We start from the raw sequence: 12,459 nt of genomic DNA, 5'->3' as shown, positions 1-12,459 counted from the left end.
CCGGCTCGTCCGTGTTTAAAGCGAACGGATCTCTTTCCCTTTCATCTCGCGCGGGCGGCGGGTCACTGGGAGAGGCCGGCAGGCGCCGCGTCGAGCTCGCGGAGCCGGGCTTCCCGCAAGAGCGGGCCGGGGGGCAGCGCGAGCCCTTTTTTTGTTCAGCACCGCAAGCCCCGTTCGCACCAATTACAGTCAAACGCTCTTGTCCGCCTTCTACCACCCAGCTGCGACTTTTCGTCGCTATGTTATAAAAAGGAACAACAACACCAACAACGCTGATAATTGTATAAGTTACAAGAACTATTTTCGCCATGTTCGCATTTCTTAGGTGGAGATGAGTTACAGATTTTTTTTTTTACGTTTCACATTGATCCAGAACGATAGTTTAGTACCAAAGGCACATGAAATGAAGATAAAGCCAATTTAAATAATGACCTAACTATATTACCAGTGTAAAATGGTATATTATGTTGTTTTAGTCTCACAGGTTTTGCAGGGGATTTACATTGTAGCGCAGCTCTTAGGTTCAACTTTAGTGGAGTGCTTGAAGGCGATATACAACGGGGAAGGAAACGTTGTGGAGAGAGCGCCGCGGTTTGCTTGAGACAGCCCGGTACACCGTTTTTTTCCAGAATCACACGACGTTTTTAACTGTCTGAAGAAACCAAAGGCTGAAAAACCAAGAACACGCGACTGTGGTTTTAAATATGTCCGACCACTTACGTTATCCCAAAACGCTGTCGTATTGCCCATTTTCATTACTTAACCTTTAGACAAGTCATCTAGAGAAACTCATTCTGTCCTCATTTGACATTTCTGTCCAACTCCACAGGTGGAATTTGCCGAGGAAAGTGTATTTTCTAATAAATGACTCAAAGTGCCCCTGTACGATTTCAGAGAAGATGTTTTTATTGCGCGGTTTGTGTTTTCCCACAGCGATGAGAACTTGTTACGACCTTCAATATCGTGTCTGAGGAGGGCACAGATTGACGGGAAGAGTCAATATAAATACACGTTTTTCCATTAGATGTCCCCTCTGTCGCATTAATATCAGGCGGGTGGATAGGACGATGGCCGGGTATCGGTTTTCAAACATTAATTAATGATGGGAAGAAAGGGTGTAAATAATATCTGTAGCGAGATAGCATAGGCCTATACCAACCCAGGGATGACTCGGACAGGACTGGATACCGTCTTACTGCATTTTTCCTCGTTTGAAAGACATCGTTCATTAACTTGGTAACTTAGTTCACTCAATAGAGCAAATAACGCCTTTTTTCCATACAACAGACAAGTTATTTTTGATTAAGGAGAGCAGAGCTTGAGTGACTTTGTCCTTGATCGAACGATTAACACAGGTTTCACTTAATTGGACACGCACTTTAATATCCATACTATATAATACATCGTCTAACTCGTTATTCAATAAAGTGCCTGTCATTAGCATCAGCCTGGACAAACTGGAGAGTTTTGTTAACAAATCGAAGCCAATTAAGGCATGCTTGCTCTTTAACTGTATGTATTATTATTATTACAATCAAAGTTTTAATTAAGAAAAAGCCCTGCTCGGTAGTACAGTATTACAGCTAATTTGCGTCTCAGCTTTGGATATTAATTGTGTCTGTTTGTGGGGCCCCGGCAGGCCTCGCGCCTCTGATTAAAATGTGCACTAATGTGCAACATCTCTTTACAATCTGCCACCAGACAGATATGCAATGCAATTTATTAATTACCCAGCTCAAAAATAAATAAACAAATAAACACCTTAAGCCAAACGTTAATTTATAAATACAACTGCATTACGATCATCCAGTGAGCTGCTACTTTGAGCAATTTGGTTTGAAATATTGCATTAAACATTTACTAGTAGTTGACTTGTACTGTAGATTTATTTACGGACTAACGGACTACATACGACACTGATGCATTTCCGAAATGAAATTAGCGACGGAAAAAAAAGAAGTCCCTTTTCACCCCATGTGTAATGTGACCCCCACAAAACACGGGCAAACTCGACAAAGGTTATTGACAGACATTTGTTACAACGCAGAGCCGAGACGCCATTCTGCCAGTACAACCTGACCTGTCGAGGACTCGGCTCAGCAGAGAACACGGTGTAGGCTTGCGCATTTTAATATCGGCCTGAAACAGTTTCAGATTAGCCGAGGAGAGGATGATGATGCAAACTCCGCCGTTGGGCTGTTGTGTACCCCTTGTTTGCGTTCACCCAGGGTCTGCCGCAAACACCGCATTAGGAGCCTGCCCCGGAACTTAGCCACCTACTGGCCAGTCTCGATACTACATCGAAAATTCTCGGACCCTTCCCGGCTGTGGTTGGATTAATATACAACCGCGGGAGCAGCGTGTGCGCCTGCGAATATGTGTGGAAGGTACATCAGCGGTATTCCACTGGAGGACTTTAAAGCACTCCACTTGTAGCTGCTACAACCAGGTGTTTCCAGGGAGCTCACTAGAGCACATTTGTACTTTCTCCAACCAGCTGGCGACTGGCAGCTAAGAGGAGACAGGCGCGACACGGGCATCTGGGAGCCCCCATTCCGCTAGTGGGCTACACCGAGACCCCCGCCCCTCCGAGAAGTTTCCCCGGTAGTTGTTTTTTAGTTTTTGTAGGTGAACTCTGTTGCTCTCGGTACGCCCGGCCGGTGTCTGAGCTGTCAGCTGCACACAAGTGTGCCGGCCGAGCGACAGAGACTCGCTGCGCTTGGTTCCCGTCGCCAGAGTTTGCTTTTTTGGGTGGTGTCGGGGGACTGGTTGTCCGTGTCGTCCCAGTAGAAATGTTGGGGATCCCACATTGTAGCGGAAAACACTCTAACACTGTAAGTACAGTGAGTGCGTCGTGTTATTGGCTGTCGTGGCGTGTTTTTTTTTTCCCCGAGCTGAAAATGTAACCCCCAGTTCCTATACGACACGGCCCTGTACGACAGCAGAACACACTGACTGCGCTCCTAAACCAGGAGGCCCATTGAAACAGTTTCCGCTCACGAATACTCAGCTATGGTCACACCTGCATTTTCAGCCTGACTTGTAAGGGTCATGCAGACACCCATTGTCCAGAGCAACCCAGGACGGGCATCTGCAGAGAAATTGAAAATAGGCTGTATACGGTATTTTGTATCTCCTCAAATGAAGCACAGAAACCACAGGCCGATTCTCTTAGTATCTAGACTGAATACGGTAGTTAGAACCGGCGTGAGACCGAATCTGCTCCTTTTAGATGGAAACTGATATGGAACTTAATCGTTTATACAAAATCAAGGTATGGGCGCTGGAGTGCCGGGGAATGAAATCGATTAATTCATCACATAATCGTCAATTTAAAAATTAATAGAGAGAAAATAAAAATGAATGAGATCCAGTGGCAGATTTAATTCAGAGTTGCGTTTACGCGTGAACGCAAACGGGTACTGTGCGATTTAATAATCAGAACAATTCCTTTCTAAGCCATAGTTTCTTCTGGGGTTAGTCCTGTACCCGAACTGCTCTTCCGACTTTCACGCACTGGGATGTCCGCAGTGTTGACTGTAATGATTACTGCCGCTTTCGCGCGGAGACCCGCGCAGAGCCCCGGCCCTCGCACGCGCTCCCGGCTGCTGGCAGATGGCCCGGAAGCTCGAGACTCGAAGAGCGAGCGCAGCCGCGCAGAGTGACGGGGAGGCGCCCATGACCTGTGTCCCCCTCTTAATTATTTATATATTATTCTGCTACACCACACGACATTTTAATAGCTACAGAGGTTAAAGAAAGAAATTAATCTTTCGTGTGTGTGCCTTTTTTTTTTGCTTCGTCTGCGGTCATCTTTAGAAGGCAAGGTTAATGGTTATTTTATAGTTTTCTATAAACTGTAGTTCATTACGTCCAGAAACTACAATGAACAAATAGACATTTATTATTATTAATTATCAAAAGGAAAAAAACGCTGTGAAACATTGTATTCATTTCAACGCACTTTACTTAAACCGACTGCGTCCTTCATCAGATTACTGCTAGCCTGCCATTTCTTAATTACCTGTGCGCCCGTTTAACAATGATTCATTTCAGCGTTTCCTTGACAGAAGCGTGTTTATGAAGAAATTTGCGCGGTTTGCAAACCTGGTGAGAGGGCGAACAACGAAGAAGAAAACGACTAGATTTGCTACAATTAAGGGCAACTCTAAACGGACAGGGGTAGTTATATCGTAGGAATACACGTTACGTAGACGTGTGCTTTAAATACACTTAAAGCATAGAGGTGTTCTGGATTGGCTGCAGGCTGTAGATTTGGGCCCTACCGCCAGAATTCTATAAAATGTTTATATATATACTCTATATATCTAGCGTAGTTTACTTTTGAAGCAGACCAGCGCATAATTTTTAGGTTAAAACTTACAGAGCCGTGTCATATAAAAACACAAGGCTCTGTCCTGGAGGCCTGGGCTCAGAGATTGCTACATAAATCACACGCGTCTAATTCAGCGCAAGTTTAATAAACGCTCCTATTGAAAATGAATGTTCTCCATTTAACAGTTGTATCAGCACCATATAAAACCATGACCCCAATAAATTTAATTTTAGAGGTAGATCAATCCGCTTCTTTTGCTATTGATCCTCGCCGGCTTGGTACACTTAGATCGCCGGGCGCAGCCTTTTCTTTCGGATGAAAATAGCATTTCGATTAGACCCTTTATTAGGAAAAGATTGCTCCGAGAGGATCAGTGTGGCCTGAAAATTAAATGGTGACATTTTAATTACTGGACATTGATAAAAGAATCCTGGTAATGGCTGTTTACAGGCCTGGTCCACTTTGTCTGACCTGATGGGCTAATCAAGTTGGACTGCTCGGCCGAGGTCAGAGCGGAATAGCCGACTCCGGTCTCCGCAGCTAAATGGGAACGAGAAAGCAGGCGCCTCGCTGAATGGAGAGGCAATCTCCGAACCATCCCGGGTCACTACTCCGAGCGCACCGCCGGTGTGCCTTGTAGATAAATTGAGCGTCCCGCAATATCCGTCTGCGGAGCCTCACACCAAGAGTTACAGAGTGCATTCAAATACGGAGCGCCGCCTCTCTCCGGCCCAGGCCACGTCGTCTTCTGCAAACGCACTGTGCGTTTCTCAGAGTTTATTTTTTTTTTTTGAATGCGAAATGAAAGGCATGTAACCCCACGGGCGAAACGTTCCCGTGATTTATTTTTTTTTCCTTTGGCGGTACTCGTAAAAAATGTTTTTTTTTAATGATAATTTGTTAAAGAGTTTTCGCAGGCTTGGAAAACCTGTCGGTAACACTGACTAAAATGCCTCCTCCATTATTCTCCCCGCTGTCCTGCGGTAGCGGCGGCCGAGCCGCACGCCGTCACCGGGGGGTTTAAACCGAGCAGAGCAGACTCCCGTCTGAAAGCGATGCCCGTTTCATCTCAGTGACAAGACTGGGAAGCCCAGAATGGGGAATGTGCTGGTCAGGGGGAACTGACAGCAAGGCACCGTCTTCCCTTCGAGGAAATATTCATCGGCGATCGTTGCTCGGGGTTTAATTCCTTGTGGTTACCTGATCACAACGGTGGCTATAAGGGACGTCAAGCTGCAGTGGAGACAAGCAGACTAAAGCAAGGGGTTAGGAAGACAGAGGCCGGGCTATCCAGCCGGCAGCATCTTCACGAGAGTCTCTTAACGCACAGTATCCGACGCGGTTTAGTAACGTGATGCGTTAATGGATCCGCTCTCCCTAGAGAGCACTCCTGCTCTTATGTAGCTAGTTTTTGACTAAATGTGGATGATTCTTTTCAGGGTACACATTTCTGAGGGCAAACATTCTCAATACGCGCTGAAGTACTTGACATACTGTTTATGTTATTTATTTTTACAAGCAGTACAGTGCAATCTCCCCCCCCCCCCCACCCTCAGCGTCCAAACCTAATTCCCCTTAGATGGGGCAGCAGCGTGTTGGTAAGTGGACTTGTGGAAATGAAAACCAGCAGATCAATAGACACGGGTTTATTGATTAGGGAAAACATCACAGACACTAAACAGGCCGAAGACAAATTAAAACATCACTGCTGCATATCTGGGAGAGGTATCTCAGTAATCAAAGCGCTTGGGGGGGGGGGGGGGAGGGGATGGGGGTTATAATATAAATCAGATAGAAGGATTAATATGACGAGTTTGAGACAGAATGCAAGACTCCTGTCCCCTGCGCTCGTCCACACCTGTGGGGCCGTGAGCAAGAAGGGTCCCCTGACACAGGAGCAATGTGAAAACCATCAGATAACACAAACTGCCAGCAGCAGGGAGTGGCCAGGGAGTCAGGCTGGGTCCACCCAACCAACTGCCCCGCCCGGCCCACAGTCACGCCCATCACACTGCAGTTAATGCCCCGGCCACCGGGGGGCAGAGCAGAGTCAGCCAACTCCGAAGAGCAGCTGCAGCCAGCACGGGCATCACTCGGCCCGCTACCATGCCCACAGCCCCGGAAACCTCTCGCCATCAGGAATTAGCAGCGCTACCCAGGCTTTGAGGAGCCTCTTGGCCAAGGTCTGCTTTCTTTCAGCTGCCAGCAAGCTGCGCTCTCCTGGTGCACGAGGAGAAATTCCCACAGCTGGTCAGGCTCCCAGACGATCCTCCCATCCTCCTGCCCAGGCCGCTCAGCCACCGCAATGACACACCAGAGGGCTTTGCATTTCGCCTTTTGAAAAGTCTCTTTACATTTAATATTGCACACTTTGTTTCTCCTTCAAACACGTTACAATGGCAGTTACAGTAAAAGCGTTTATAGTCTCCACAGTCGTTTCCATTGACACCTCTAGAGCAGACCAGTAAAGGGCACTTTAATTACAGGAAGGCCAGGTTTAGAACTCTCCACGAGGCCAGGCTTAGTGTCTCTGCAGTTCAAATACAGCTCTATAACAGCTCCACTACAGACAGGTCTGCTGCTAAATCAAAATGATCTGTCAGAAGGACACAGCGGCAGATGTTAAGGAAGCTGCTGTTTCCTCTCCTCACCAACGTGAGTGCTGTGACACCTCAGAGACAAGAGCAGGGCTGGGTGGAGTGGGTTATGTGCCCAGTTCTGCTACAATGATTCATATGAGGATCTCTGTTTGTTCAGAGCCCTTCCACATTGAAAACAAGGACCTTCAAGCACAGTGGAAATGCCCATCACTTGTGGCTCAGTTGTATAAGCCTTGGGTTTCTGTATGAGTCAGTTACACACAAGACCAGCTACTGGATATTGGTTTGTGGCGACTCTGTTTTGTGCTTGGTGCTGTGTTACACACACAGAACCCATTAGTTCTGAGATACAAACCTATTTCCTCCAGTATGTGTCTGTACCGTACACCCTCCCTAACTTTGCAAATTTCTACCCAAGGCCAACTCTTATACAATGTGACCTCCACCTGACAGCCTTCCTCCATAGTTTGTAAACCTGTTAGATGATTCAGTTTGCATGTTGAGATGCTCATGACAAGCCATATGTGTTCACAGCCATTTTGATTGGTACCATTAGACCAGACCAATAACAGGCACTTAAATTTCTGTCAGGAAGTGTTAAGGATTTCTAAAGCAATGAATGTAAAGGTGACTCCTCCCCCAACCAATAAACTCTCAGAGGAACCCAAGTGTGTGTTTTACATTCTACATTCTGTACTGTATAGTACAAACTCCATTCTGCTAAAAGAGTGTGCTAGTTTCAGAGTGACAAGGAACTGAATGCATGAAGTAACCATAAAGTTTTGGCACACATTTGTTGCTTCTAAATCCAAAACCTTGTGCATTATGAGTTCACACTCTAATATTAAAACAATCTGAAATGATAAAAACAGAAGAAACAGACTGAAACGCCTAAGGTATACCGCACTGAGCCACACAACAGAGGTTTTGGGCTCTTACTGGGCCACACCTGGCCACCAGCTGAGATAAAATCCCTACCAGCCGGGCAGCAGTCTAGTGGGAAACACAGAGACAAGACTGAGCCCCACACCCAGAAAGCACTTCACGGCATGTTTCAGTTTACTGGAATTAAAAAACAAAAGATTCAAACATCTATTATTCTTAAACTGCAAAAGACAAATTTCAGCTACCTAGAAATATTAGCACCCTGTCTGTCTAACATTTACAACTTTGCTGTTTTCTTAAGGGGGAAAAATGGGTCTAATCTAAGGTGATGGAAATGCTCTTTAAGTGTCAGCTCAGAAGTAAATGTGTACAATACAATCAACGCATTATAAAAATACAATTTTAACACTTGTATACCTATAGTACAGACAGGCCGGCCTCTTCAGAGTTGTTGGCCTTGACCTTTGAACCTTACAGGTGCACTTTAAGGAAAAACAGGATCCCTTCTTCAGCAGCAGCCAGGGGTAAACAGGATTCCGGAACCCCAGTCTGCCACCTGCAACAGGCTTCTGGTTACATTGTGATTCGTGACAGGGAGGACCAGCGGAGCAGTACTACTGCAGGTCAGCCAGTGCTCAATGAAACTCAAGTGCCACCATTGTTTAAAACAACGCAAAAAAAAAATAGAGGAGTGTTTCTACCAGTTCATAAACTACACTACTCCAATTTTAGATGACTGAACAACTACTCGCAACCCAGGTTTTAACTTAGTCACAGAGCTTTATGAAGAGGGGCTTACGTGGTTTCATATAGACATTTTGTACAGTAATACAATTATGGTGATGACAAGTGAACTACACTATATTCTCCTAAATAAGCTATATATGTGAGGAAAGAGATAGCAGCAAATGGCAGGTTTACCCAAGCTGAGAAGATCTGCGTGGCCTGGCATTATTTTACCCCAGGCAATATCAATTTGACCTTTGGTATGACTGAGCCTCTTAGGGTGGGTTAACTCCATTAAAAACAAACTAAGTGTAGTTCATGGACATTCAATGATAGCAGAAGAAGCCGTTCTCTGTCATCATCCAAAAACTGGTTTTGCAAACCAGGACTTGCAATGATGCACTCCCATTGCCTTTCCTCTCACCCCGATCCGCGAGCTGGACTGAGTGAAAGCAAGGTGAATGAGAGACAGCGAAGACCGGCCATGCAGCTCCTCCCGCTTTCTCTACGCTGTTTCTTCTCCTTCCCTACAGTCCCCTGCAGGAGAGCAAGAGGATGCAGATGTCTGAACATCACAGCCCGCGCCGGTCTATCACCCAACACGAAGGGCTGCATGAACTTCTAACCTGAGAACATAAAAGTGCTTTCTGCACTCTGCCGTATTCCCCAAGACTTCTGTTAAAGCTGGATTTATCTGCAGGATGCTCGATTCAAAACCCAGAGCTACTGCATTTACATGAGCTAATCTTTCCTAGCCCATTAACATAGTTGCAGTTTTTTAAAAAAGCAATTCTTTTTTATTTTGCAAGGTCAGATGGCAGGATTTGGCACAGTATTTGTGTGGCAGTGCACGGAGGCGAGGGGCTGGATTCTCCTGAACGGCTCTGCTGTTACAAGGCCCTCTCCTGGTTCTCCGGGAACAGGTGAAGTACCCATTCTCCAGGAGAAGACCGTACAAGAAAGGAATAATACTGAGGAGCAGCCCCAGCCTTCGTGCATGGAGACTGCCTCAGAGAGAACACATTCTTGAAGACCAACAGGCCCTCCATCTTGGAGCCCCACGTTAAAAGAAGGTTTTGGTAGATGGAGATCTTGTTTATGTGCCATCCCCTCAATGTTTAAGTCTGTGCATTGAAAAACTTGAAGTCTGCTGAATACTGCTGGAAGAGAAAGGCCCTTACTCAGAGCTCCGGCCTGGTCAGTTCTGAAAACTGCATCACATTTGTTTCTCTAATCAGACCCTGTTGAACTGTCTTTGACGGTCTGACTTAGAACATGAAGGTTATGCCCCGATGTGTACAATAACACGCATGCAAACACCCAGCAACCTAGGATTTGGAGGCCGGGGAGGACTGGTTTGACAGAGCACAGGTGCAAACGAGAAACTCTGATGGCGGGGAACCTATAGCGCCCCCTGAGGGATGACACTCCAAGTGAACAGACAGTAAGGGGGTGGCGGTTTTGGCTGATCAGCAGGCAGATGAACTCACAACAGCTCATCACCACCCCCTCTCTCCCACAGACACAATGGCAGCAGTGGCTCTTTCCCAGTCTCTCACGCCGTACAGATTGCGACGTCGGGGCCCTAGGGGGGGGGCACAGGAAGGAGAGGAGGGCTTCTGCGCGAGGGACGTCCCGGCGAAGGTGGGACCTTCCTCTCCCCCCGTCCCACGACGCCTCACTGCAGGCCCCCGCCCGGCTGCTGTGACCGCCGCTCCTCCAGGCTGCGGCACACCCACATGGACACCACCTCCGCGTTGCCGTCGTTGTACAGCAGGATGAAGGCGTGGCCCTGCGGACACGGAGAGAGCAGGAACAGACTGAGAGGCCGGCAGCGAGCGAGACTGGGGAGGGCCGGCTCGCGCAGGAATCGACTGCAGCCTCAGCCGCAGCAGGGTCCGTGGCACAGCGGAATGGGAATGAGGGGCCCGGCCTCAAAAACAGGACGCCAACGCTGGCGATCGCTCGTCCGAGACCGCAGACAAAACGAAAGGGGCGACGCTCTTGGGGAGGAGTCTGGTCTGGACTGCCGAGGCTCCAGGGCTCTCTGGAGTTGAACGCCGAGCCTGACAAACACACCGCCAGAGCAGGGAGGCAGCATTATCGCTCGGCCCATTTTTTATCCACCTCATCCCGGTACGCGCCGCAGGTTACAGGCCCCCAGCGTGAAGAGGGAAAGCGCAGGCTGCCCAGAGCCCTCTCCCTTCAACCACAGGTGGGAGACGTGCTGTGGGCAGCAAGAGCCACCACTGTAACCCGGGGCAACGTTTTAAGTAAAATAATAATAAAACACAACATACACAATGACAACCGGCTATGCTTAAAATATCATTATTATTATCGATTTGCTCCATTTTCCAGGGCGATGCTGAAAGAAATGAAAGGTACTGTGGTGTGAAATGGGCTCTTACCAGTCTGAGCAATGGGAGTGGGTCACACAGGCAACCTCTTCTGACCCTAATTATAATATCAGTGACCCACACAGAGCTCATGTCACTGCGTCACCTGCTGCAAACCGTAAGATTTTATAGCAATGGTCAATTTAGTACCTAGCCTTTCAGCTGGAGCCGACGCTTCTACAGTATGTCACAGCAGAGTACAGACAAGGCTCCTGTTTCAGTGCTATGCTGAGTACAGCACATGAGGTTAAGAAGTAACTCCTCATGTGTGGAAAAACAGGACAGCACACTGTACTGATTCTAGGGGAGGTTCTAAATTTGTGCTGTTCTTTGCCTGCTTTAAAGATTTGATTATTTGACCTTGAGCTTCAGTTCATCCATTCCTACATCCAATGCTGTATATTAATGCTTTGTCCTTAAAATCTAAAAGCAAAACACTACAGCAACAGCCAGCTAGCTCACTGAAGGGCTCCTGTTTCTAGCAGCCTGTTAAACCTGAGCAACCGGTAATCTGCTCAGTAGTCTGTTAATGTGGAGCCATTGGTAAAATATGACTTTCTAGCAGTCTGTGAAAAAGTAGCATTAATCCAAAGAAGCAGACCTAGTATGGCTTAGTGCTAGAAAGACTAACAGAAACAGGTCCGTGCTCTGAGGCTATACATCAGTGATCAAACACCAGGAAGATGTTTTGTAAATCCAATTTACAAAACGTATTATTATATTATTATACACTTTATTAATTATTATACAACTTAATAATAAGAATATTTTTATTATTATTCTCCAGGTTGTCACTGGAAAAGAAAGTTTGTTCTCAGCTGATCACCTGGCTAGAATAAAATCAGTGTTGAAGGGCAAGAACAAGATGAAAACCTGCATTATAAGCAGCAGAATGTGTTAGGAGATTTGGAGGCGATGCTGTAGCTATCCTTCCCGTGGGCCTGTTCTTATTCTTAAAGATCCTGGGCCGTGCGAAAGGACTCCTTTCTTTCTGTGTACAAAGTACCGCTCACACGGCCTGCTCCCTCTCAGACCCAAACACCTCATCCCTCCAGAGGTCAGCGAGGGGTCAACGAGACAGACCGGGAGAGGCGCCCCGACAGTGAGTGGCAGCACCGCTAATTTTCTGTGTCAACTGCGAAAATTAGATAAACAATGACAAACCAGGCTTTTTAAATGAGCTTGTCACTCCTGGTTTCCTTGATAAAGAGTCTCTTCTTCCAGACGCTGACAAACCACCAAAATGTTAATAGGCTTGGGATCTGAAGGGAAAAGAGTTTTTAAGAGGAGGAAAAAAAAACATTTTTATTATTCTCTGCTGCACTTATGTTTCTAGCTTATTTATTAAAGTTAACTTCAATAAAGAACAACAGGAAAATGGATGCTAGTGAAATGCAGCTGGTAAATAAGAGAGATCTGGAGAGCCAGGACAGAGGTGAACATCAAAACAGATGCCTGGTGTGGATACTCTAGGAAACCTTATTCTCCTTGCTGGCTTATTCCCTCCTGTCTA

General features: G+C 46.7%; 1 protein-coding gene across 2 annotated transcripts in view; it reads right to left on the bottom strand.

The window, feature by feature from the left end:
• Positions 1 to 5,967: 5,967 nt before the first annotated feature.
• map2k5 (mitogen-activated protein kinase kinase 5) overlaps positions 5,968 to 12,459 on the bottom strand; it is an 82,238-nt gene continuing 75,746 nt past the window's right edge. Inside the window, exons 22-23 of one of the 2 annotated variants that reach the window (XM_088922516.1) lie at positions 12,111 to 12,208; positions 10,241 to 10,339 (exon numbers count right to left, since the gene is read on the bottom strand). In XM_088922516.1, coding sequence (XP_088778642.1) covers positions 12,119 to 12,208 — 90 coding nt within the window. In that variant the 3' untranslated portion in view covers positions 10,241 to 10,339; positions 12,111 to 12,118. Of the gene's footprint in view, positions 10,340 to 12,110; positions 12,209 to 12,459 lie in introns of both variants that reach the window. The other variant, XM_088922515.1, reaches the window with a different exon arrangement.

Source organism: Atractosteus spatula, chromosome 7 (assembly GCF_055471065.1).
Source record: "Atractosteus spatula isolate fAtrSpa1 chromosome 7, fAtrSpa1.hap1, whole genome shotgun sequence".
Lineage (NCBI taxonomy): Eukaryota > Metazoa > Chordata > Actinopteri > Semionotiformes > Lepisosteidae > Atractosteus > Atractosteus spatula.
The sequence above is the reverse complement of the archived record's forward strand: the minus strand, read 5'-3'. Positions and strand labels throughout refer to the sequence as shown.